The sequence below is a fragment of the Grus americana genome, chromosome 3 (assembly GCF_028858705.1).
Source record: "Grus americana isolate bGruAme1 chromosome 3, bGruAme1.mat, whole genome shotgun sequence".
Taxonomy (NCBI): Eukaryota; Metazoa; Chordata; class Aves; order Gruiformes; family Gruidae; genus Grus; species Grus americana.
This window is the reverse complement of record NC_072854.1, coordinates 19,963,021-19,990,745: the sequence shown is the minus strand read 5'-3', so window position 1 is coordinate 19,990,745 and position 27,725 is coordinate 19,963,021. Positions and strand designations below refer to the sequence as shown.

Below are 27,725 nucleotides of genomic sequence, written 5' to 3'. Positions count from 1 at the left end.
AAAACTAGTCCATCACAATATAGGTAGGCAATGTATTTTCTGATGCTGATACAGCATTCATTTGAAAGAGGAACATTTTTAACAAGTAAATGTAATAGTTTAGTTCTAGGGTATTGAAATTAAAAAACCCCAAACTTTAATAGTTCATTTTAGCTAGAAACAGGCTGTGAAAGGTGATAAGAGAGTTTGTAGAAACAGAATCTATAAGCTTTTCCTCTTAAATTCATCCAAGTACTATCAATATGCTGTTTTTAACACTTGCATGTCCATGCACACGTGCTAATGCAGGTGTTATTTTCTTAGGTTTCCTGGTTTCTAGGAATTTTTTAAAAAAATTAAATTTAGAGCTAATTTGATAATTTTCCTTAATAAAAAATTTACTGGTTCAGTGTAATATTATTTGCTTAGTAGTTGAAACTAAATAAAAATCAGTAATTTACTGTGTATCCCATTGTTGAAGAGGAAGACAGACACCACCAGCCTCAATTCTTTATAAGCAGTTTATCTCTACCCTTTTCCCACTGCTCCCAATAGCCCATAGGTTAACCAAATAGTTCCACTACCCAGGGTAGTCTAGTCCTCCAGGAGTCTGGATTTGAAAAACAGCTATTTTTAAAAGCAATATCACTCCTGTTCAGACTGTTTTGAAATTTTTATTTTTTTTCCAAATCTGTTATTTACAAGTAAATAACTCTCTGGTGCAAGTACACTGTTGAACGATCTTGCTGTTCTTTGGCTTTCCTATTTGAACCACAATGTATAATAAAATGCTTGTAACAGTTGTAGTAGGCAGTGCGACTCTCTGAAAAAATATAGTCCATTTTACATAAGGTGCTGGTAGTTTCAATGAGGAAATCTAGAAAGACACAGAGATTTTGAGGTTGCTGAAGAAGGGAAGTTGGTATCAAGAAAGGATCTTTTGCAGAAGATTGTTTCGTCTGTTCAGTGAGGCAAAGGATCAGTTGTAGCCCAGCAGGGCCAAGGTGGACTGCCTAGAACAAGTCCCTCTGGCCTTACTCATCATCTTTCAGGCAATCACAGGCAAAAAATTCCTGGTTTGCCTTGAATATATTCAATCCACTGAGAAGTAACTGTGTTATTTTTAAGAGTGAGAGATGTTTTGGCCATCAGGCTGGACAGCTCTTTGGATCTGGTTATATTTTGACAGCTTTTCACATGATGCAGTGCTGCACAGGAGTACTAGTCTTCCCCAGGCCATATGTATGTTTCCACACCTTTTTCCAGTATTAAAAATAAGTTATTTTGCCCAAGGAAAGAATCCTTGCAGGTCATGTCAATATTTGAGGCATTTCAGTCCTCGTGCTACAGAGCATACAGGTAGCAACAGTTCTGGACAGTCTGGCCAGCTGTTGCAGGCACCAGTCCTGTGACTGAACTTTGGATCCAAACTCTTTGCAGCAACCATTCAACCGCTGCAGTTATTTCATACAAATTATGAAGGTATTTATGGTAAAAAGGTGAGCATAAGAAAAATATTCTATTTCGTGATTATATGCCTCAGTTCATTTTTAACAGCTGAACATACCAACCGGGACCACAATCTGATTATCTGTAAGGAAAATAAGATCAAAGTTGAATGGAGCTGACCTCCTGAGTGTAGATATTTCATATAAATACAGTGTGATGAAGATCTGGGAACAGCTATCAAACCTTCCTTATGTAGTTTTGAGGAGAGGGAGAGAGAGATATGCTATTTGCAGGCATATAGGAGAGAACAAGCAATTCTCTTCTTGCTACCATTAAACTACGCAGTGTTGTATTATGGATAAAGAAATTTAGTATACATGCGTTAGCCAGCTAATTTAAATAATAAAATAGATATAAATCATTTGTAGATTTTGGTTGAAATGTATTAGTATGAATCCAGAATCCATTGCTGTTTGGTAATTTTACGTATCATTTTGTGGTGTAACAAGCATAAAAGGAAGAGTTTTGTTTCAACATTTTAATTTTGATTCATGGTATATAAATGGAGGAAGCACTTAAAAATCAATTTAAGAAATGAGAGTATAGATATAAATAATGTACACATTAATTGTAATACATATAATATTTTGCATCATTTCTTTGTATTCAAAATATTCATAAGAAGAAATGTAATAAATAGAAAGTTTTCTGTGTTTTCTATGCTTGAAGTAAGGAAAGTTTCTATACTTGAGCTTTTTACAGCAGTGAGGATAGTCTATCATCCATTAATCTCTGAGAAATGTACCTCAAATAATTTAAATTCCAAGTGAATGTATGAGGAGTGGAAGATGTTTTTTCAATTAATTTAACTTAACATGGCCAATCCAGTCATCTTAATGTTCCTCTGAAGCTTTCCCAAGGCTCTTTCCCTCTCGGTAACGCTACTAATCTCTGTTTAATCTTGAGATTTTGTATAGCGTTTGCAGCCATGCTGTGCATGGATCCCATTAGTGTTGTCTTCATAGTGGCTGTAAGATCTAAGCTTTCTGAAATCTTCCTTTCCTGCTTTCTGCTATCTCTTTTGTCGGTCATCTCCATTACTTGTAGGTGCGCACCATCTAGGAGGTGGAATCTGCTGGGATCCTTGTATCAGCCAGTGAAATTAGTTAAGTCACTCTTTGATCATTCCCGTTTGATAAGAGACAGAGAGCAAACCATTCTCATTTTCTACTAAAATCTTAAAATTATTCTGTTATGGATTTATTTCTTCTAAATTCATCTGTGGAGCCAAAAAATCCAATTTAATATATAATTTTTTTGGTTTTTAATAGGTAGGTACTTAGGTCAGGAGCTCTGTTACAGATTGCTTCCTGCACATCTCCATTGTAGTCTGTGGGGTATACAAGGCTGATTTTTTGGTCATCATTCTCATGACTAATAAATTTCAGGATTTTTTTTTTCTTTTTAGGGTTTTGATTTTATATTTACACAGTCTGACCCACTTCTATTCATAGTGTTTTTGTGTTCCTCATGATACTTCATAAACTCTCTCCTATGCTAGATTGGCTATCCAGAGATATACTTTCCATTGGTAATTCCTATGTGTTTCTGAAAAAGTGAGAGCCAACAATTAAAATGGAACATTAAAATGCTATTTCAGTCTTTTATGAGACAATTGATCTTGTTTCTGGTTAATAGACCAGTAAGTTACAGAAAAGTTAATGCTACCAAAATCAGTGTTCTAAAGCTACAATAATTGAGAATAATTTATTTTGAATTACAAAGAAGGGGGGACAAAATGCACAAGTAAAAATAGGACTTCTATTCCCCTAACCAGAAGTTTATACAGATAGGGGCGGTTTTTTCCCTTTCCTCTTTTCGTTCTCCTTGTGATGATACAGCAGCATCTGTATTCCTCTAACATGAAATCAGTCTTGTGTTGTCTGGTGGAAAGTACCTAAATAAGTAACATTGCTAAAAACAGTGTGGCTGTGTTGTGACCATAGGGATACATTATTGTGTGCTGCAGTATGATGACACTTTCAGATGGAAAGTGACAGATTAAAAAAAAAAATATTTCTCTCAAAGTAGTTTGAGTCTAGACATCACAGCTATTGTTTTAGCATATTTCACTAAGTCTATATGACTTTTGTGACTTCACTAATATCTACTGTAGTTAGAATTTTTAGCAGAAATACATGAAAAAACTGATATAAAAAATAGTTGGCTGTGTGAGATTTCTTTTTTTTTTTAGATGTCTTTATTTACTCAAGCAGTGCTCTTAATTTGTTTCTTTTATTCAGTTTTGAAATTCAGATCCCCCAAAAGGAATCCTATAATATGTGGTCTAGAACTGTCATTCAAACTCAAGTTGTAAACAAGTTTTCAGTGCTGATGTCTAAGGTGAAATGTAATAAATTATTATATTTAGAGTCATAGAATTGTTTTGGTTGGAAAAGACCTTTAAGGTCATCAGGTCCAACCATTAACCTAGCATTGCCAAGTTCACCACTAAACCATGTCCCTAAGCACCACATCTACACGTCTTTTAAATACCTCCCAGGGATGGTAACACAACCACTTCCCTGGGCAGCCTGTTCCAGTGACTGACAATCCTTTTGGTGAATAAACGTTTCCTAATATCCAATCTAAACCTCCCCTGGCACAACTTGAGGCCATTTCCTCTTGTCCTGTCGCTTGTTACTTGGGAGAAGAGACCAACACCCACCTGGCTACAACCTCCTTTCAGGTAGTTGTAAAGAGCAATAGAAGTTGTAATAGGAAACTTGTTACGTGTCATATGTCTGTTGACACAGAGACATTACACTTACTGTGAAAACATCCAGAATTTTTCCCTAATACCCACAGAAGGCATTTTACAGGCAACTGGACTGTATGTAGTGCAGAGGACTGTGTACAGCTCCAGGGTCTACCTGCTCTCTCAAGCTTGGTCCTGCTTCTGAATGTCAGCCTATGCCATAAGGAAGGACAGGCAGGGATTTGCAAAATTATCTCCTATAAGCTTTCACAGTTAAACGTAGCGATGCCTCTACAGTGACATTTGACCATTTTAAGTTTACCATCTTCCTTTCTTCTTCTCTTCTCTCCTCGTCTAGGCTAGTAGGAGGCAGCCTTGCTGAAGCTTCCTTTCCTTTTTTCTCAGCATAGTTTTGGATGATACTCTAAATGAAATGTCCTTTTTTTTTTTTTTTTTCATCCTCTTCAACTTCTGGTTAGTGGGAGAACTGTAGCAGAATGGGAAGTGGTGTGGGGAAGAAAAAAAAACAGTTGTGATGGGTGGGGAGGCAAAAGGGACTAATCAAGGTGAAAACATACATAAGAGAAGAAATGTACAGGCTAAAGAAATTGTACCATATGGAGTGTTGCTATCTGTTAATAGATTTTGCAGGGAAACAGAAGAAAAAAAGACTCCAATCATTGTTATATGTGGTATTGGTTTTCTCATATGTTACCACAAATACTGCTGTGCCTGAACTTACGCTCCCATGTCAGGCTGCTTCAGTCTTGGCAGTTGCTCAAAAGAGTTCTTCAATCAAGCTCATGTTGACAGTAAAAAACATATTAAAGCCTCTAGAGGAACTGGTTTGCCAATTACTTTATTTATAACACTGTGTACATCTCTATTGTGTCTCTAAATTCACTATCTGTTCTGTTGCTTCAGAGCTACCTTCTACCTATGAAATCAGCTAATACAACTTGAATAAATACCACTCAAGTGTTGTGGTGCCAGCTGGCTATTCAGAGTAGTCAGACTTGCAAATACAAATTTTTCTAAAATAATACAGATATTTTAGTTAAGAAATGTATGTCTAATTTTAAAGTTATCAGTAGGTAAGATTTATGGTGATCTCTTTGTGGTAGGGCAATTGTTGGATTTTTCTGCATTCTTTCTCTTACGTTTTCCTTGCTTCAATGCAAATAACTCCAAATGACTGAAAAAGTATTTTTGAAACCTTTCAAAACCAGATCTTAAATCAGAATATCTGTGTTCTTAGGTCCCGGGCAATAAATTGTGAAGTATATGGAAATGTGCAGTATCAGAAAAAAAATTCAAAACCTTTTCTTTCAATGGTTACAAACATTTAGGCTCCTATCTCTTCTTCAGTCTCTCTGGAATGAAAGTAATAAACAAAAGCTTGGAAACTAGTCTGTTGAATCTGGATTTTTAAGTGTGCTTTTAACTGATAGACTAGGATTCAAAGTTACTACATCATCGCTTTTATAAATTATACAAATATGCGGTTGTAGAGGTATGTAGAATTGTGTGCGTGCATATAAATGCAAAGATATACATCTCTTTGTGTATATGTATGTATAAAGCAGAGTATCTTTCTGAAACTAGATTCTCTGTATTTCTATTTCACCCAGTGAAGGAAACGTTTGTTTCTTTTTTTTGTTGGGTTTTTTTACTGTCATTAAGATCCCACTTTATACTTTCAATAAATGATAATTTGCCCTACTACTACTTTTTGGTATTTAAGATTTGTTGAATAAGCTGTAGAAGGCAGATCAGAAGGCAATTCTGGTTACTAATTTTGCAACAAGAAAATACAAAGTTAAAATGTTTAGCCATTGGAATCCTCTTTTTTCTGCTCTAAGAGGGCTGCAGATGAGGGCTGCAGTTTGAATTTGATTGACATGAGGTGATGTTTATATTATGACAGTTATGAAAATGTGCAGCTGTTCATAAAGAAATAGAAATTGAAATCTGTAGTCTTAGAAAATTCTACCTGATCTTACTATTTATTCCATCTGTTCCCATGCTTTTGGAGTATTCATTTTCCTTTCAGCAAACCTTTTTTCACTTTGTAGTTTTGCCGTTTGTATGCTGATAATATATATATGAATGAGATTATTTCATGCCAAAGTGACAATCAAAAATCATATTGTTTGAAAAAAATTCTCCACTGCATTTAAAAGCTATAGCTAAGAAAATAATTGTCTTAAATTTAAACCTTTTTTCCATTATGAATTTTTAATAGATAAAATTCTTATGAAACTCCTAAAGAGGAGCAACAGAAGTAAACTGTAAAACATCAAGCTACAATAAGACTTAATAAAATTTCAATATATAGCAGTAATTGTAGGGTATTGCCTTTTTTTGAAATCATCTAAGTTTAGTTGACATGGTTTTGCTGTGTAAGATAGCATTACTTCTTTAGAAATCTGAAGCATGAAGTAGAGAGCAAAATCCATTCTCCTGTGCTCTTAAGTAAATATTTTAATTACAGGATATGCTGCTTGTTTTAAACATTTCCTTGACATGTTGCCTTGTTAGATTCAGTAGTGAGTGAAACACAATAGAGGACTATGGGTTTGATTCCAAACAGCTTTGCAGAAGGCAGCACATGCCAAAATCCAGTGTTTATATAATATTCTCTTATCCCTAGTGGGATATCACAGGAATATATATGCCCACTTGTATGGGAACCTATTACAAAGAAATGTGTGTTACACTGTGTGCCTTAAATATGTGCCCTAAGTGTAAACAAGTAGATGAAACCTTTCAGATGATATGATGTCATTCTTAATCTAACAAGCACATGTATTTCGGTTACAGTTTAGTGTTAATGTAGTCAATCTGACTTTCTTGTTTTGTTTTTTTTCCCCAATGTAACTGTGTTTATTGAGGCAAGTATAGTTATTTCCCTGCTGTTAATCTGCTTTTTAATTAAATTTTGTACTCTGAATTCTACAACCTGCCTTTCAGAGCTTCATAACACTACTATTATTGATCTGCTAGAGTCATCAACAGATGTCATTTACCTCTTCCCAATTGTTTTCTTGTTAACCTAGGCAACGTGAAATAAAAATTACAGTGTTTTCTAAAAATCTCAGGCGTGCCTTTTTTAGGTCTCAACTCTTTTTCATTTGTCACCATCTCCATCTTATCAGAAGGCTCAACTTCTGTGCTTTGCAAGACAGAGTGGAAGCTGTGTTATTGTATATTTCTGTGGAGTTTCTTTTTTTGTCATACATCTTTAACAACAGGAATGGGCTCCTCCGCACCGTTGTTCTTTCAGCTGAAAAAGGCTGAATGGTGAGCCTTTGATGCAACATGATATGGTAATGTCCTAGAACAACAAATCCATGTCGTGTTGTGCAGACCAAAATTTGTAGTGAGCTCAGAGTTAACTGTTCCAAGACAGCACTTTCTGTGATTCTTTTATTTTTTGCTTTTTACCTTTTTATCACTGAACTGATGTGGCTTTGATGAAGATTCACAAGTGTTATATTACGGTTTGCCTTTGCCTTTTTCATCTCCCGTTCACCCCATGAAGCTCAGCTGGGCTGAATTTCAAACCCATTGTGCTCACAATGTTCTCTTCCACCATGGTGTGTATGCAGGTCACCTTGCTGAGTCCTGTGAGAACAAAGCCTTGTAACCATCCACCCTGTGAAAAGACTTCTAGTAACTTGTTCCTTCTCTCAGGCTCACTCTTGACATTTTTGTTTCAGACAAGTTCAAAGATGATTGTTCCATTTTCTTAGATTGAGAAAATTATAGATTCAGATTTTGGATGCTGGAGACAATACAGTAATAGAGAACTGGGGGCGGGGGGGCATCAGATTTTACACGCTTGTTAACCAGGAGTTACAGAATTATTTTGGTGAAAAGATCTTTTCACATGCATTTTCTATTACTGCCATATGTTGCTTCCTGAGAAGTGTATGTAAATTGTATTAGCACTTCATATAAGTAGCACTCATTGAAAGCTTTACCAAATCTAAAGTAAATTTATGGTCTTTTTTTTAACCAGAAAATCAGTTTATTAATGTAGGAGCTGAATTAGATATATTATCCATACCTCATATCATTTAACTAAAAAGAAGCTTACTTGGAGACAGGAACATGTACTTAACAAAAATCACAGTGGGTTTTTTTTTATAAACAGAGTATTTAAGGAATATGTTTGAATGAGTGGCTTGGATAAGTGCTGCAGGTTTTTTATGAGCAATTTGCTCATCCGATTTGACTTGAAGTTACAAAATACTGTTTACATGGAGTGGTAAGACAGCTTTATCAGTGGTAAAAGCTCTTTTCTGTTTTCCCCTGTTGCCACATTTGTGTGAGAGCATGTGTAAGGTTTTGTGCTTTCTTCAAAAAAAAAAAAATCTTCTGGTATTCAGAAGGATTACAGGGAAACTGAGGAAGAGGGCAGAAACAGTTGATGTTTCTGAGATCTTAAATAAAGTTAGCAGCCTGTTTAATAAGCAGTAAGTAACAGAAAATAACAGAAGTAGCAGAAATTCACTGGATGGCTTTGCTGGATGTTTACAGTAAAATTTCTTGCAGGATACTAGTTATGTGATGAGTTTCATAATGAAAGAGGAGAAACAGATGCTAGAGTTTTAGATAGTCCTGTGTGAAACAGTAATAACAATTCTGGTTTGAAAAGTCATTACACTGACTACCCTTACACCGTGGGTCAACTTACTTCTGGTTTTGTTCAAGAGATCTGTCATCACACTGGCACATGCTATGAAGGAAGTACTAAGTGGTTGAGAAATAATACATTAATAAAGTACATTTTGAAGTCATATAGTTCTGAATGCCTATTACAATGAGGTCTTAGTTGTGATAGGAAATAAATCAGATTTTTATGGAGTCTAAGTTGGCCGGGAGTCACGTTCATCATTCTGACATCTTCTGACACCACTTCTGATTATATAGATTGGTAATGGGTTATTCCTTCCCCTCACATGGATTGTAATAGTGTAATTCAGCAATATATAAATCAATACTTTATACAATATGCAATCCCAAAAAGTGTTTTACAAAACATTATATAAATTTTATAAAAATGGATAACGTGAGACATTTCATCTGCGCTCCATTAAATACCCGTCTATCTGTATGTTGAGTTGTCCTGTTACCAATTCAGATATTCTGTATGAGTATTTATTGAGTTGACCTTTTGCCGCATTTTACAAGAGAATGTAATGATACAGACTTGAAAATGCCAGAACACAGTCATTAACCGAAAATATTGCTAAAACTTTAGACTCCTTTTGCTTTATATCTCAGATTTTCCAAAGCTTTAGTCATGAACAAAACTCTTCCTTTTTTTACCTTTGCCTCAGAAACCCTGTTGAGTGCAGCAGTAGGTGCGTGGTTTATGTATTAGCAGTAAATTAAGACCACTTTCTCCAAAAGAATAGTACCAAACTAGCTGTTTTTAGGAACTGCTTTTTTTGGCAGGATTACCATTGGATGGTGGAGTTAGAACTTGGTCACCATAGGTGTGGGCAGGTCACATTTGCTTCCATAGGTTTGCAGTGCCGATTTTTAAATTCACAGTGTGTCTACAAAGCAATTTTTCTGTAGTGTTCTGCACAGAATTTACTCTTAAATTATTTTCGCCGTCCTTTTCATTGTTGTTCACCCCCAGCGCTCTGACTGTGTATCTTCACTTGTGTCATGCTAGATACTAGTCAGGATGCATGCATAAAATATTTCACATCTTTTGTTACTGTCAAAATAACCTTTTACGCTTCTCTTAATAGAATTTCAAAGGCAGGGGGTTTTCTGTTAATCTCTATTCCACATATGATGATGCATGAAACTTGTGTGTACATCCGTTACGGGAACATAGCAGTCATGGAAGCCATGGGGAATAGTTAGCATTGGCAAAAAAGAATTTATGTAGATGTAAGTGGCTTACTCTGAAGGTCATAATTAGTGAGTTTTGTGATTAAAATTTTGTCAACCTTTAAAAAAAAGTCTAGAGGCAGTGACTCATTGTATATAGCATTTACCTCGTTGACATATGAGCGTGTTAAGAACAGGTGCAAAAAATCTGTCTAAAAAGCTTCTGAGTCCTATTTTTGAGATAAGATGAATCAAGAGGTGACTTGAGAGGAATATCTCCTCAGAATATGTCTAAAGTAAGCAAATATATTATATTAAAATATTGGAACCATAGCATGGTGTTTTGCAAGGCCTATGTATCCATTATGCTAGATCTGATTTGGTTTTAATAATAGCATTTAGTTTATGTTCAGTATTATTGTCTATATATCAGGATATGCAGTTATCTGAAAGCAAGATGTTGCACACCCTAGGATTCCCTAAGGTTCCTGAAACTGCCCTTGAAGTCAGCCAGGATGCTCATAATCTTAGAGGATCGGGTCTTTGGTAAATATAATAATAATATACATACAAATAAACTAATATGAAAAAGAAGACATTTTTTTCTCCCCAAATATTGATCAAAATTCTTTCCTTATTCTTTGATATTTTCAGTAAACCAGAAAGTACACAAAATACACAGTCTTTATGAAGAGTCAGTCTCAGTAGAGAGTCATGTAGTAACTCTCTGTGGAAGAGCTAACATTAATGAAGTAACTCGGACTAAACGTCATCTTCAGAGCAATGGAATGGTCTCTGATCAGCATAATGGACTCAGACCTTTACACAAACCTATGGATATTGATAGAAAAAAAGAAATAAAATATTTTGTATATTTTAATTTCCTGGAGGACTTAAAATATTTTTAGATTTAATGTGTCTGTTATAGTATTATTTTTGTTCTCCATTACACCGTTTTTATTTTTTATTTCTTTCGACTCATGCTGGTTTTCTGTTCTTACTTTTTTTTTTTTTTCTGTAGTATAGGGGCCCTTCATATCAACTTTCTGCTTATTTGGAAAAGGATTACATAGAAGTGGTTTTGCATGCCCTGGTTATTTAACTTTTTCACAAGCATGCTTTCAAAGCCAATAATTTCATATTATTTCTTCTGCATTTATTGTAAAATATGCATAATTATTAAATGTTAGGAGTAATGTTGTAGCTGCAACCGCCATTTTTTTAATCCTTCATTTTAATTAGTTATTAAAAATCTTTAATGCAACGTTGTCCTTCCATGCACAACTTTTTTTTGAACATTTGAATGAGGTGCACCTTTTTCTTGCCTTCTTGGTTATGGTTACATATGTTTACCTATTTAAAACCTTTTACAATATGTTACATGTTATAACTGAGAAAAAGTTTGCTGTTTTCTCATCTTTCACATCTTTCAGGAGGAGAAGAAAAAGATACCAAGGTAAAATGGGCTTTTGTGTTATATATATTAGTGAGAAATACCTTGTGTAATGTAGGCAAATCACAAACTGATCATTATAGCAAACACATTTAATAAAATTAATTCTGTTTCTAGGTTCCATGGTGCCTTTCTCCATGCGGATTTTACATGCTGAACTTCCTCAGTACTTAGGTAATCCTCAGGAATCACTTGACAGACTGCATAATATGAAGATAATATGCACCAAGGTAACAGCTTCTCTGTGCACTAACATTTCTTAATGTTTAAGAAATAAATTTTACTGTCCTTATAAAGAAATCTAAGTTTCAACGATGACATTTTTTACTCCATCTTGATACCTGTAAGGAACTCACTAAAAGAAGTAATTAAGTGCCTCTTCTATTTTAGGATCCATCCGTCTCTCCTCTGTGGTAGCTCTGACTAAATGAATAGAACAGTGGACAGCATACTTCTCTTGCTTTCATGCTTTTGCAGACAAGTCACAGAGGACAGTAAGCGGATGTGTTTCAGGGCAAGTAGGAGAGCTTTCTTCCCTCGCTCAGCTGCATCCAGCTAGCTCAAAACACAGTTCTTAATGGTCTTGATCCTTCAAAAGTAGTCTCGAACCTTCAGAAATAGTCTGAATAGCTGGTTTTGGAAACAGCGGTCATTTGGGAATATAAATACAACTTGCTGAGTTTGCTTCGGAGTTTTTGTTTTGTTTTGTCAAGTGCCATAATACAAAATCATGGCCTAAATTATAATATGGGATTTGTCATTGCTGAGTGATGGGGTTGTGAATACTAACCTTATCCACTAAATCCAACACCCTGACTGTTAAGCATTCATCTTTAAATGTTTTTTACAGAAATCTTTCCCAAGTAGTCTATTGCAACAGTGACTATGAATGTTACAATGTGGTAAACTCTAGAAGAAATGCAGCGTTATTGTTTTATCTGTGACCTTTGAAAGTTCAAAACTGTATATAAGATAAATAAGTGTGATTAATTTTTATTTTCAGTATTCCTTGAAAGTTTCCTGTATTTACTCCTGAAAATAACTTGGATAACAGAAATGAAAAGATTTGATATTGCCAATTGTATAGCTATAATGGGCTTATGTGTATAAAATCACCTTGCTTCTAGCAGAGTAGTTACTGGGATAACCAAACGTTTACAGGAAAAAAAAAGTTCTTCGTATTATGAGGGAAAAAGATGAAAGGTTTAGGTAGTAAGAGATGAATGTGGCATTTGTTACAGAGTTGGAAAGATTTGATTTGGAAATAGTTGAGAGATATACCTAATTTGGCCAAGAAGTGCTACTTTTTAGCACTTCACAAATGCTATTACCTGTTCATGATCATCTCATCTAATAATATTACTGCCAGACTGTTCTCTCCAGCCTTTTCCTTCATAAACAGTCCTCCTTAATTTGAAGTAATTTTTTTTCTTCTAGGAAATGTCATACTCTGCTGTTGCAGGATTTCACAGTGCTTCTACTGACATTTGCCTACGCTGGTCTGCAGCAAATCAGCTGTTTCATATCTTGTTTTTATGTGATCCAGTATTAAGGGCTGCGTTGTCTGCTCTCAGTCATGAAGGTGCCACTAGATTCCAAAAAACTTAACTGGTTTCTAAGTTGCTTTTTCTTGTAATAGAGGGAGAAAATTGTATGAATGTGAATGACAAAGTGACGGCCGAGCAGGGCGTTCATCAGCCATGTGGCTAACTTTATTGAAATGGCCATACCTCAGTTACAGTGTGATCAGCCGCGATTCTCCACAGATTAAAGATTATCGGTCAATAGAGGAATGAAAGAAAAGGAAATTAACTCCCCCTCCTTTACAAGACCTTTAAGTCATCTACAACCTTGAGGTGGCTCTCCCTGCGTTCTTTTCCTTGAAGTGCATATCCTTAAAGCATATCCAGTCTACCAAGGAAGCTTTTAAACTCTAATGCAAGATTTTTTTTGAACATGAACTAGGCTGATTATTTCTTTAAATAAGGGAAACTTCTGCTGGAGAAGATGAAATAGAAATAAAGGAGATTTACAAATTAAAATACACATATTTCCCTGCAAGTTCTGAAAGAACAGGTCTGTTTACTCATGTTCTCACTCCTTCAGCCTCCAGTGGCTTAGATCACTGCAAATTCTGTGTGATCCCTTGGGGAAAGTTTCTTTGAGGCTGGCTGTACATCTGGGCCTAGCTCTTCTGAGGAGTACCCCGTTCTCTGCACTTGCTGTTGGTTCACAGATCGCCATCTCTTTCACTCTGCCCTTCTGTGTTGAATTGGCAAAGGTTCTTCTGGATTAGTATGTTCACTTGAGGTCAGAAAGAAAACGGTCTCCCTTTGCTTCTGACGGCTTCCACCAGAGCCAGGATACAGTAGCGAGGACAAGCTGTTGTCTGTGCGGATGGATGTTCCTTTTTCAAGTACCATTTTAAAGTTCCTTTTTAAAGTACACAGAAAACTACAAACTAACACATAAAACATACCATCCTTCTCAAGGGAGTATTTCTGATTAGTTATTCTAGACACCTTATTGCAGATTACTTCATTTGTTTGCATTCAATTAAATACCTTGTCTTTTGGAGCAATTCAAAGACAACTATAGAAACAGGAGTGTGAAAAAGGATAGCTTGTAAAGATAAATATGTTTTTAAAAGATAGTTGTAAATTGGTGATAATTTAACCATTTGAAGTCAGGGTTGGCTGACAGAAACATTGTTTAGATATGTTTTAATTTTTTGTATAGAATGCTGTTAGTCTACTAATCTCGATCTTACCTGGAATGTTCAAGAATAAAGTACATACTACTTATGAAAACTCATGGCATAACCATGAAAATAACATAAAGGATGTACAGTCATTAGTCTTAATATTTGTATGACACTTGGGAACCATTTTATTTATAACAGAATTAATTGGGGAGCTTTCAACCAAAAGCCTCTAGTGTTTTACTTCCCTATTTTAAAAAGTGGGAAAATAATCTTTGGTCATTCATATTTACAGAAGGGCATACGAATAGTCATTATGTAAATGAGATGATCTTGGAATCATAAAAGCTAGAAGAGAGAAAAGACCTATTAGCTCACCTAGTCTGTCTCTGCAACGCGAGGTTGTTTTCTAGTTTTTAATGAGCCAGCCTATGGAGCTGGGGCCACATCCCCTGGGAGGCTATTCCAGGCTAATGCTAATGCATTCTTATCACATGAAAATTTGTCTTCCTGTTTTGTTTCTCTTCCTTAATGTAATTGTGGGTTTTTTTCCTATCTGATATCTCCTTTTAACCTGCTAAATTCCCTCTTGCTTTTTGTTGTATGCATTCTCCAGACACTTGTCAACTTTGGATTAGCCATTCTACTTAAAGATCTAACCATGTTTACTTTGTCACTGTTTTGGTAACTCAGGCTCTTCATCCTCTATCTACTTACATATTTCTGGTACCTGAAGCAGGAATGGAGGTTCAGGGCAAAACCATAGTTTTCATTTTCCCTGTATAGGCAATAATGTTTTTACATTTTCCAGTATTCCTGCAAATTTGTGATCAAGATCTAGTCAGGTATTTTACATCTCTGTCTATAGGTACAACATTTGGGAAAGAAATAATCTGTAGTGCTAAATGCCTATTGTAGCTTGGGGGGAGGAATCCAATGAAATTGTTACTGTCTCTGTGTTATTGCTGGTCTTCCTAACATGAATTGCCTCAATGAGTTGTTGCCCTTATAAGTCTCCCTTGAAATAAATGGTCTCCAAACAGTAAGAGTGATTCAAATCACAAAAGTGTTTGTTCAAGTATTCATTTAAAACAAGCGTGATCACTTTAGTGCTAATAATGCTGAGGACACGCTAATAAATGCTTACCTGGAGACCAAAATGTGAAAAGAACAACAGTCAGGCTGTGGTGGGTTGACCCTGGCTGGAGGCCAGGTGCCCACCAGAGCCGCTCTCTCACTCCCCTTATTCACTAAACAGGGGAGAAAAGGCATAATGAAATGATTGTAAGTCGAGATAAGGACAGGGAGAGATCACTCTCTAATTGTTGTCACGAGCAAAACAGACCAAACTTAGAGAGGAGATTCATCTAATTTATTACTAGGCAAAACAGAGTAGAGGAATGAGAAAATAAAATCAACTCTTAAAACACTTCCCCTCACCCCTCCCATCTTCCCGGGCTCAACTTCACTCCCGGCTTCAACCTTCCCCCCCTCAGCGGCACAGGGGGACGGGGAATGGGGGTTACGGTCAGTTCATCACACGTTGTTTCTGCCGCCTCTTCATCCTCAGGGGGAGGACTCCTCTCATCGTTCCCCTGCTCCAGCATGGAGTCCCTCTCACGGGGTGCAGACCTTCAGGAGCAAACTGCTCCAGCGTGGGGTCCCCCACGGGGTCACAAGTCCTGCCAGCAAACCTGCCCTGGCGTGGGCTCCCCTCTTCACGGGTCCACCGGTCCGGCCAGGAACTTGCTCCAGCATGGGCTTCCCACGGGCCACAGCCTCCTTCAGGTGCCTCCACCTGCTCCGGCGTGGGGTCCTCCACAGGCTGCAGGTGGAATCTCTACACCCCCTCATCCTTCCTCCATGGGCTGCAGGGGGACAGCCTGCTTCACCATGGTCTTCACCACGGGCTGCAGGGGGATCTCTGCTCCGGCGCCTGGAGCTCCTCCTGCCCCTCCTTCTGCACTGACCTTGGTGTCTGCAGAGTTTCTTACATCTTCTCACTCCTCTCTCCGGCTGCAAAAGCTCTCTCTCTCTAAGTGTTTTTCTACTTCTTAAATATGTTATCACAGAGGCGCTGATTGGCTTGGCCTTGGCCAGCGGCGGGCCCGTCTTAGAGCTGGCTGGCATTGGCTCTGTCAGACACAGGGGGAGCTTCTAGCAGCTTCTCACAGAAGCCACCCCTGTAGCCCCCCCGCCACCAAAACCTTGCCATGCAAACCCAACACACAGGCTTAAACTGAACTCCTCTCTTGTTTGTACCAAAGCTTCCTAGCTGATTGAGGCAGCGCTCCTGGAAATGCACACATCTCATAGTGCAGTTTATTTCACTTTTTAACCCTGATCCGTCAAGTGGCAGAGCTGTATTGGGCTCTTCTACGAGGTGGGTGGAGCAGTGGCAAGTGGGTTAACAGTCTTGCTTCCTAAAAAAGCCTCTGCAAGTGTTATGTCTGCAAAACTTTTCTAAAAATACTTTGTGCTGTTTGTCCATCAGCCACTCCCTCTGTAGTTCCACCATGCTTCTTCATGAGTAGTTACGTTCCTCCCCGGCCCTTCCATACACACTCTTCATCTCCTGGTCTTCTGTTTTACTTCCAAATTGATGAACTTTTCAGTCTCTCAACGACTGATTGGTTTTGGTTTTTATTTTCATTCAACTTCCAGTTCTGGCTCAGTTACTAAGGTCACATAAGTATTCTGTTTCTCATATGTTACTTCAGTCTAGGGAGTATTTGTCCCGACACCTTGTTTGATGAGTTTGTAGAAATGATGCTGACCCTGCACCAGTCTGAGTACCCAAAAAGCCACAATTCCAGAAGCACCAAAAAAGGTTATTTTGAGTAAGAAGCTAATGCTGGTGAAAAGTTGTGGAAGAAGAAATAAAGTAGTAAAAAGAGATATGTAAGGATAGGAAACTAGGAATGCAAATGGTGGTGTGCATAGGTTAGTAATTACAGTATACAGGCGATTGATAGGGAATGAAACTGATTGGTAGGGAATGAATCAGTGAAGTAATACTAGTCAGTGAAACTCATGAGTGTGCATTTTTAAATATGCTAAATGAAAAAGCATAAGTAATATGTAAAGCATGTTTAAGTGAATGGTAGAAGTGTTCAATCATATTTCTCTTTATAATAGAAACTAGGATGTTTAGAGCTATTCTGTGTGATACTACTACAATAAACAGTTTACCATCTGTAGAAAAGTGGGATGAGGGAATTTGCTAAAATTAAACATTTCATGTCAACTAACCCAGTTAGTTAGCTTACACTGAGGAACTACCTGAATCATTGATGTTATTATTAAACAATTCTTGGAAAACTGGGAAAATGCCCAAATACTGAAAAACTGCAGACGATGTTCCTATACTTAAGAAGAGCAAAAGGAGATAAACCTAGGGAATAAAACAATTAGCCTCAAATCAGCACCAAGTTCTATTTTAATTACGTTGAGCTTGAGGTGATGGCTAGATAGCCCCAAGTAATGTCACAGAATGGTTACTGTAATACTCTAATTGTATGCTAATATCTAATTCATTCTTTTGTTGATGATGTTAGTGAACACATTTTCAGAGAACGACTTTGTCAAACAAATGTGTTGACTTTTTAAACAAAACCGCATGTCTCATTGGTGAAGGCACCTTGCGTTTAGACCATTTCAAGAGTAAGAACTCAGCCTTATTGAGAATGAGAAGTGATCATTAGGTGTTTTCCAGGGAAGAAAAAGGTCATGGTTTTTAGACTGTAGAGAAAATAGACATTAAGGTGTTTCTGAGAGAGCAGAGTTTGTTTTTTCCTTGGACAAGGTGCCTCATTATACACCGGGCATTTAACACTTCAGTGTGATGCTTTGGTTTCTAAGGGATTGCTAAGTGGCTACACTGCTTTTGAAAGTGGAACTGAGATTCAGTCTTGCAGGCATGCCACTGCGATCTCATTAATGGCCACCTATCAACTAAGCTGCAGTATCTATGGTGTACGCTCACAACCTCTCAGAATTTGAGGTAAGGCAACTTAGCCTAGCCCTCTGTGAACAAGGTTTACACTAAATCATATTACCTTGTATTCGTCATGGCTAACAATTCTTATCAGGAAAATTACCCTGACTCAGCTGGCATGTGGTAACTGCAGTCATTTCATCATACGTCTCTCCTTGCTCTTACGTTCCTTATAGCAAAATTTATGGCACGTAACTTCAGGCTTTCACTGTAGTCTGTGAAAAGAGATTGGTATCTCTTAGGGCAATTCCTTCCACCTTAGGATGTCTGAAATAGGTGGCATGAACTTGCTTCCTGGAGGTACTGATTGCTCTTCATTGGCTGTAGAAGGCACCAGCATGCTGTCTGAGGCCAGTTTAATTCTACTTGTCTTTGCTTTGGAGGATTTCGTGTGTTGTTTTTTAAGTGTTTGCTTACAAAGCACTGAGCACAGTTGGAATGCTTTGCTGGTGTAGGAAAAAAAATAATTCTTCTTATACTGACAGAAGCTGAGAGCTCTGTGTTCGGCAGTGCACTCAGTCCCCGGAAGAGGAAGCACCTTGTATTTCCCTAATTGGCTAACCACAGCAGCTGATTAAAGAGCAAGTGGCATTAATGGTTTTTGGAAGGAAATCTCAAGCAGTGTTCTACAACCAAATTTATAAATCTCTAACAGGAAAAATAGGGTGATCTGTGGGAATCAGAAAACAAATTTGGAGAAACTGTAATGGGATTAGAAAAAGAAAAGTTTACTTCCATTTCAGATGGAGCCTTACATACATATTTTAAAAGTGCTTAAGACACAAGCTTCATTAAATATACATTTTCATTTTTCCAATAATACAACAAAGGTTTCATTTAGTCAACAATTTACATGATTTAAAATCTATAATAAATAAAAAGAAGCAATAAACCCCAAACTTTGAGAAGGAAATAGCAGTAAGACTAGGAGGAGTACTTCATTAAGGACAAAAGGATGAAACCAGAGCCCATACTTAGGGTGGGAGAGTCAAGAGGCAGTGGCTTTCAATGAAAAATCAGTTTGACTTTCTTTGTGCTCATTAACATTCATTCCCTGGTGAAGCATATTTCATGTTTTGCTTAACAAAATGTGTATGTCCCTAGAGTGTGCTGACATTTAATGTTCTGTAAGTATCATAAACCTGAACTCTAACATCCTTCTACCCTACAATGGCTTTCTTACTTTATGCAATTGATCTAGCTATGGTGATAATCAGTAATTTTGAACTGTACCTAGGTGAAGCATTCCTGCCTGAAATGGTTTTCATATAAACTGTCAGTTGTAGATAATTTGCATTTAATGTGTAGTGCTGTTTAAACTCATGTTGGTTACTTTAAAAAATTTACTACAGATACTAGAAAATTTGGAACAAGGCTTAGCTGAAGATGGAAGTATGACTAACATTACACAGGAGAACAGACAAGGTAGGTATTCTTTAAACATTTTTTTCACAGGCAGTGTGTTTTTATCGCTTGCCTAAGTATGCCAGAAGTTTTCACAAGACTGCCCCAGAGTTGTTAAAACAGTATTTTTGTAATCTCATAGCCTACTCAGCCTCTGAAATGATATACCTTGTACTTTTATTGGCTGGAATTAATTTCACAGTTTTGCCCTTGATCAAACTGATGCACTAAATCATTTTTTTTTCCTACTTAGAAGAAACAAAGAACATGGCTGCTATCCTGTAATGACGAATATATAAGTGTATTGCTGTTGCAGCTAGATGGATGTTTCATCTTAAGCCTTGGCTCACTGGCTCCTCTCAGTCCTCACATGTAAAATACACTAACTTTCTTTAGATTGAACTGCCATCATGCAAGGGCTACGCTGGCCTAGGATCCTTCTACATAGATGGCTGAGTCTTGCTGTAGCTGCATGGTACTTAGACTCCTGAAATACCTAAGTCACTTTTTAGAATAAGATTTAAATTATATTCATCATTTTCATGATTTTATATGCAATTCTGTTTTTTTCCTGTTCCTTCTACCGTAGTTGTTTAACTTCAATACTATAGGATACATTACTGCATAAAGAAGGGTCATCAGGACAAATTAGTTGTCCAAGCGTCTTTTTTTATTTTTTTAATGAAATTTATACTAATGAGGTCATTTGAGTACACTTAAGAATTGGAGAAGAGGTGATTGCATTGTTATGGATTATATGAACCACTCATGGTGCCTAGCAAGTTAAAAACATCACACCAAGAAAACAAAAACCTTTCAGCATCAGCTAACACTCTAAGGAAATCTTGCCAACTTTTTTCTAGGATAACAGTAACCTAGAGCCTGTGGGAAGTAAGAGTCTGCCTCTGAGGTAGGAAAAGGCTGGGTAGAGTTGTTAGCAGAGTTAAAAAGTTTTTATAAACAATTCCCTAAAACAGCGTCTATATGGAAGGATGCACATCTGTCTGAACTCTTCTGCTTGATCTTCAAATTAACAGGATGTAAAGCAACTTTAATGTGTTATTGTACTTTACTTAATACACCATCTAGATAGGACCTAAAAAATTTACACACGTGTGAGCAGCATATACCATAAAGGCATTTGCAAATACAATTAAATGAATTCATTTACTGCTTTTCTCAAAGGCGTTAGGAAGAAGATAAATAATCTGATATTGAAGATTTATCCACAGCGTTCCAGGAGTTTCTGTTCTTCTGTCCTTCTATCTACTATTTTTCTTGCTTCTGTTCTCCTACCTACTTTTCCCTGTGTGGTGGGTTGACCCTGGCTGGGGGCCAGGTGCCCACCAGAGCCGCTCTCTCACTCCCCTCATTCACTAGACAGGGGAGAAAAAGTGTAACGAAAAGCTTGTGGGTCGAGATAAGGACAGGGAGAGATCACTCACTAATTATCGTCACGAGCAAAACAGACCGAACTTAGAGAGGGAATTCATCTAATTTATTACTAAGCAAAACAAAGTAGAGGAATGAGAAATAAAATCAACTCTTAAAACACCTCCCCCCACCCCTCCCATCTTCCCAGGCTCAACTTCACTCCCAGCTTCAACCTCTGCCCCCCCTCAGCAGCACAGGGGGACGGGGAATGGGGGTTATGGTCAGTTCATCACACGGTGTTTCTGCCGCTTCTTCATCCTCAGGGGGAGGGTTCCCCTGCTCCAGCATGGAGTCCCTCTCATGGGAGACAGTCCTTCATGAACTTCTGCAACGTGAGTCTCTCCCACGGGCTACAGTCCTTCACGAACTGCTCCAGCGTGGTCTCTTCCATGGGGTGCAGACCTTCAGGAGCAAACTGCTCCAGTGTGGGTCCCCCACGGGGTCACAAGTCCTGCCAGCAAACCTGCTCTGGTGTGGGCTCCTCTCTCCATGGGTCCACAGGTCCCGCCATGAGCTTGCTCCAGCATGGGCTTCCCACAGGCCACAGCCTCCTCCAGGTGCCTCCACCTGCTCTGGTGTGGGGTCCTCCATGGGCTGCAGGTGGAATCTCTACACCCCCTCATCCTTCCTCCATGGGCTGCAGGGGGACAGCCTGCTTCACCATGGCCTTCACCACGGGCTGCAGGGGGATCTCTGCTCCGGCACCTGGAGCTCCTCCTCCCCCTCCATCTTCACTGACCTTGGTGTCTGCAGAGTTTCTCACATCTTCTCACTCCTCTCTCCGGCTGCAAAAGCTCTCTCTAACTGGTTTTTTCTTCTTCTTAAATATGTTATCACAGAGGTGCTGATTGGCTTGGCCTTGGCCAGCGGCAGGTCCGTCTTGGAGCCGGCTGGCATTGGCTCTATCAGACACAGGGGGAGCTTCTAGCAGCTTCTCACAGAAGCCACCCCTGTAGGCCCTCCCTGCCCCCCGCTACCAAAACCTTGCCATGCAAACCCAACATACCCTGTTATCCCCTTTCTACCCTCATTTTTGTCTTTATTATCCCCACATTCTTTTTACCCCTTTAAAACCAAGACACTGATTCTCCTTTAAGGTACAAGGACTTTTTCCTAGCTGTCATAATCCTGTGTCCTGCAGTCTGCCTCACTCGTGTTTATGGCTCCTTGCTTTTCCTCTCTGCTGCTGCTTTAGAGCTGAGCTGAGCTCAGGAGGAGGCGTAGTTAGAAAAGCAGCAGCTAGTAGTTACCAAGGAACAAGGCTGCTGAAAATTTGGAGAGATCTTCATATGTCTACTGTGCAGCTGCCTGTAGGTTTAAGACTGCCAAAAAGCCTGTGGGACTTTTGCAGACTGTTGACTGCTATTGTCTGTGGAGGTCAGCCAGGTCTGCTCCCTGTCTGCGTCTTCGCTGCATTTGGAGCTCCAGGAGGCTGATAATGGGTTTGTTGGGTTTTTTTTCATGTTAGACTAGCTGAAGCAAACCTTATTAACTTTATGTGAAGACAGCCTTAATTCATTATGGGGATTATGCTTAGTATGTAATTTCCTTATTGCCGGTGTAAGAAGGTGCCACACTGATCGACTTATCATGTACATCTCCTTTAGTCTGGAACAGAGTGCCTCATTTGCCAGTTTTTCAATAGGCAGAGAGGTTTAGCATTGCACCACTTGCCTGGTAATGCATTCTATAAGATGCCAAATTTGCAACTTCTCAGTGCACAGAGCTCCTATTGAAATGAATAGCGGTGTGGAGTATGGAGTCCTTGATAAATAACAAGGGAAAACAAATGCTTAGAGCGGAAGCATAGCTGTGTTGGCCTGCAGAGTGAGTTTCAGGCATTTCAGTAACATACAGTGATCAGCTGCTGGGTTTTCGATTTGGTTTACTGCCTTGCAGTTTTTCTTTAACCCTTTTCTGCCAGTGCTAAGAAGCTTCATCCCACAGGGCTACCCAATTTCCAGTTCAGGTTCCTGTTCAGTTTATAGCACAGACTGAAGACATCACGTCTGTCATCTTTGCAGTCCTTTTTCAGAACCGTAGCTGGTGCTATTGGATTGTTAACAGGAAACCTAGATGTCTCCACTTCAGAAATCAGCATCTAATTTGTTGTCACCTAAGTCTTAAAAAGCTGAACGTGGTTACCAAACTATAAGTACATGCAAAAAGGAGAGATTAACATAAGTGAAATAATACAGGAGAGTTATTTAGGCAGTGATGAAGTTGCAACAAGAAGTCAGAGCAATCAAGAGAGACTTCAGGGCCTTGGGACGACTGGTTAAAGGATCAGGAGCACAAGTAGTGTTCTCCTCTGTCCTTCCAGTTGCAGGGAATGATGAAGGGAGAAACAAGAAGAGCTAGCAGTTCAATATCTGGCTCTGAGCCTGGTGTCACTGGCAGAATTTTGGGGTTTTTGATCATGGATTGGTGTACATGACACCAGGCCTGCTGGCAGCCAGGTTGCCAGGGTACAACTGTTTCAAAGAGGGAAAAAGATCTTTGCACAGGAGTTAGCAGTGCTTATTGAAAGAGCTTTAAACTAGATTTGAAGGAGGAAAGGGGTAAAACCAGGCTGCTAGAGATAAGCATGGGGGCAGGACACCAATGTGTGAAGGATGGTGTGCTAGTGAGGTCCTTCAGTCTGCTGTCTCAGTGGAGATAGGGGATGGAGATCCATGTGGCAGGTTCCAGCTTGCTGGAGTGTGAGGAAGATAAGAGTGTGTGAGTCAACTAAGGAAGGCGTCCTGCTGGACCTTTTGTTCACGAAGAGGGAAGGACTTGTGGGTGATGTGATGGTTGGGGGCTGTCTTGGGCATAGTTATCATGAAACAATAGTTTTTGATTCTTGGAGAAGTAAGGAGGGGGGGTCAGCAGAACTGCCACCTTGGACCTCTGGAGGGCAGACTTTAACCTGTTCAGGAGCCTGGTTGACAGAGTGCCATGGGAGGCAGTGCTGAAGGGCAAAGGAGTCCAGGAAGGATGGACATTCTTAAAGAAAGCAATCTTAAAGGCGCAGGAGCAGACCGTTCCCATGCGCCAAAAGATGAGCCAGCAGGGAAGACCACTGGCCTGGCTGAACAGAGAGGTTTGGCTGGAACTCGGGAAAAAAAGGAGAGCTTATGGACTTTGGAAGAAAGGGTGGGCAACTCAGGAGGACTACAAGGATGTCATGAGATTATGCAGGGAGAAAATTAGAAGTCCAGCTGAAACTTAATCTGGCTACTGTCATAAAAGACAATAATAAATGTTTCTATAAATACATTAGCAGCAAAAGGAGGACTAAGGAGAATCTCCTTCCTTTATTGGATGTGGGGGGGAAACATAGTGACAAAGGCTGAGGAAAGTGCTGATGTACTTGATGCCTTCTTTGCCTCAGTCTTTAGCAGTAAGACCAGTTGTTCTCTGGATACCCAACTCCCTGCACTGGAAGACAGGGAAAGGGAGTAGAATGAAGCCCCTATAATCCAAGGAGAACTGGTTAGTGACCTGCTACACCACTCAGACACACACAGATCTATGGGACCAGATGGGATCCACCCAAGGGTACTGAGGGAGCTGGGAGAAGAGCTCACCAAGCCACTTTCCATCATTTACCAGCAGTCCTGGCTAACCAGGGAGGTCTCAGTTGACTGGAGGTTAGCCAATGTGTTGTCCATCCGCAAGAAGGGCCAGAAGGAGGATCTGGGGAACTGCAGGTCTGTCAGTCTGACCTCGGTGCCAGGGAAGGTTATGGAGCAGATCATCTTGAGTGCCATCATGTGGCATGTACGGGACAAGCAGGGGGTCAGACCCAGTCAGCATGGGTTCATGAAGGGCAGGTCCTGCTTGACTAGCCTGATCTCCTTCTATGACAAGGTGAGGGAAAGGCTCTGGATGTTGTCTACCCAGACTTTAGTAAAGCCTTTGACACTGTTTCCCACAGCACTGTCCTGTAGAAACTGGCTGGATAGCCAGGCCCAAAGAGTTGTGGTGAATGGAGTTAAATCCAGTTGGCAGCCAGTCACAAGTCGTGTTCCCCAGGGCTCAGTACTGGGGCCAGTTATCTTTGATATCTTCATCAGTGATCTGGACAAGGGGGTTGAGTGCAGCCTCAGTAAGTTTGTAGGCAACACCAAGTTGGGTGGGAGTGTTGATCTGCTTGAGAGTAGGAAGGGTCTACAGAGGGATCTGCACAGGCTGGATCGATGGGCCGAAGCCAACGGTATGAGGTTCAACGAGGTCAAGTGCCGGGTCCTGCACTTGGGTCACAACAACCCCAGGCAACGCTACAGGCTTGGGGATGAGTGGCTGGAAAGCTGCCTGGCAGAAAAGGACCTGGGGGTGCTGGTTGACAGCCGGATGAATATGAGCCAGCAGTGTGCCCAGGTGGCCAAGAAGGCCAGCAGCATCCTGGCTTGTATCAGCAATAGTGTGGCCAGCAGGACTAGGGAAGTGATTGTCCCCCTGTACTCGGCACTGGTGAGGCCACACCTTGAGTGCTGTGTTCAGTTTTGGGCCCCTCACTACAAGAAGGACATTGAGGTGCTGGAGCGTGTCCAAGAGAAGGGCAATGAAGTTGGTGAAGGGTCTAGAGCACAAGTCTTATGAGGAGCGTCTGAGGGAACTGGGGTTGTTTAGCCTGGAGAAGAGGAGGCTGAGGGGAGACCTTATCGCCCTCTACAACTACCTGAAAGGAGGTTGTAGCCAGGTGGGTGTTGGTCTCTTCTCTCAAGTAACAAGCGACAGGACAAGAGGAAATGGCCTCAAGTTATGCCAGGGGAGGTTTAGATTGGATATTAGGATTGTCAGTCACTGGAACAGGCTGCCCAGGGAAGTGGTTGAGTTACCATCCCTGGGAGGTATTTAAAAGATGTGTAGATGTGGTGCTTAGGGACATGGTTTAGTGGTGGAGTTGGCAGTGCCAGGTTAACGGTTGGACTTGATGATCTTAAAGGTCTTTTCCAAGCTAAACAATTCTATCATTCTCTATAATTATGTCCAGGTTTTACAGACACCCACAAAGAAAAACAGAAAAGTATCATAACATATTTGCCCATGGTTTACATCATCCTCTCCATTAATAGCAGTAGGGATGTGTGGTCAAGGGGGAAATTTTAAAACAAAAGCTAGAAGTAATGAATGATTTTAACGTACGGTGTATGAGATACTGGGTTCAGTCTTGGGCCCCACATTATGCCCCTCTTTTGGCAAAGATAATTTGGGAATATTCCCAAATATTTTTTGTTTTGTTGTTGGAGAGGATTGAAGGACTTTTGCTTTTTATTTTTTGTTGTTGGAGAGGATTGAAGGGTTTTTTCTTTTTAGGAAGGGGAGTAGACATTTCACCAAGCTCTCTTACTTGTAATGGCCTTTAGTGTGCTGAAAGTATTACCTATGTGACCTGCCATGCTTTCATCAGAGACTACATTATTGATACAAATAAGTGGTCTCAGTTATCACAATCTCATTGAAATTGCCTCTTCTCCCTTTTCTCTCCCCTTCTCAAATCATTACACTGACCTTGACAGCTGATTGACTGAGATACATTTATTTTCCAAATGTATTAAATTAATACTCCTAATGTTTACTTTTGAGGATTAGAGGAATATTTCTAGCTCTGATCTATGGTACTGTAACGCAAGAGGAAATAAGGATCTGTGTGAACCATTCTCTTACAACATCAGGAGTCTGTCTGCAAAGCAAGAGAGAGATCTGCTGCTGCAGCTTTTAATGCCTGCAAGCTCCAGGAGCATGGGGAAAGCAGACAGGCTTGGCAGATTTTTCCAGCGTATCTCTAAGCCAGAGGCAAGCACGAACAGTCCCAGGCTCAGACAGTTCTCACCCTGCATGTTTTGGCTCTGAAATGACATTTTAGCTATGTTTGATTTTTTTGAGTTTATCACATTTAATGCTGTAGATTACATGTTTTTAAACTGATGCTTGTTATCACTTGAATCTTTTTATGCACCTTTTGTTCTGATATTGGAAAATGTGTGGCTTCTTTTAGCATTTAATATTTGGCCTGAGCTCAAAGCTGAGTGGCTGTCTATTTCTCTGCGTTGTTGCATCGTGTATGGTCCCTAGAGCTGTTCAAGCAGTTCCCTCAGAGAGATGCAGAATTTTCTGTCTCATGGTGCAGCATGGCTGAGAATTAAAAATTCTGGGCTAAAACCCGGTGGTGTTAACGAGGGGGATCTTTCAAAATCGTAATTCATAGGACCAATAATTGGTGGCAAGAACGAACCTCTAATTTATTTGTGCAAATTCACAAGCTGCTCTTATTTTGCAGCCTCTGTTCAGCTGTGGAGGTCACGTCTGGGCCGGGTGATGTACTCCATGGCAAACTGTCTGCTAATGATGAAGGTACGTGGGTGGCAGCAACTGCAGAGGTACCGTATATTTCAGAATAGAATGTCAGAGAAAGTGCAAGAGAATTACTGGTGCATAGATAAGGGAAGACTACCTGACTGTACATGGAGGTTTTGCTTAGTGAAGAATTAATTAGACTTAATAATGTCTTATTTAATAGATAACCATTTGCAGTAATGTTCTTTGGGAACATATCTGTACTTATTTCTCCCCAAATCATCCTGGAGAACATGCAATAACAATACAGAATTTGCATTTTTAAATTGAATTTTTCAAACACTTAACTAAATGCTGTAATTAAAAGCAATTATGTGCTCTGTCTTTTTCAAACTGTGCACTAGAAATG

The 27,725-nt window shown here is 39.4% G+C and overlaps 1 protein-coding gene across 3 annotated transcripts in view; it reads left to right on the top strand.

The window, feature by feature from the left end:
* The window catches only part of TRAPPC12 (trafficking protein particle complex subunit 12), a 60,863-nt gene that overhangs the window by 18,059 nt on the left and 15,079 nt on the right, over positions 1–27,725 (top strand). For 2 of the 3 annotated variants that reach the window (XM_054819249.1, XM_054819248.1), the window contains exons 6-8: positions 11,613–11,725; positions 19,546–19,618; positions 27,300–27,373. In XM_054819249.1, the coding sequence (XP_054675224.1) occupies positions 11,613–11,725; positions 19,546–19,618; positions 27,300–27,373 (260 nt within the window). The remainder of the gene's footprint in view (positions 1–11,612; positions 11,726–19,545; positions 19,619–27,299; positions 27,374–27,725) is intronic. The other variant, XR_008576253.1, reaches the window with a different exon arrangement.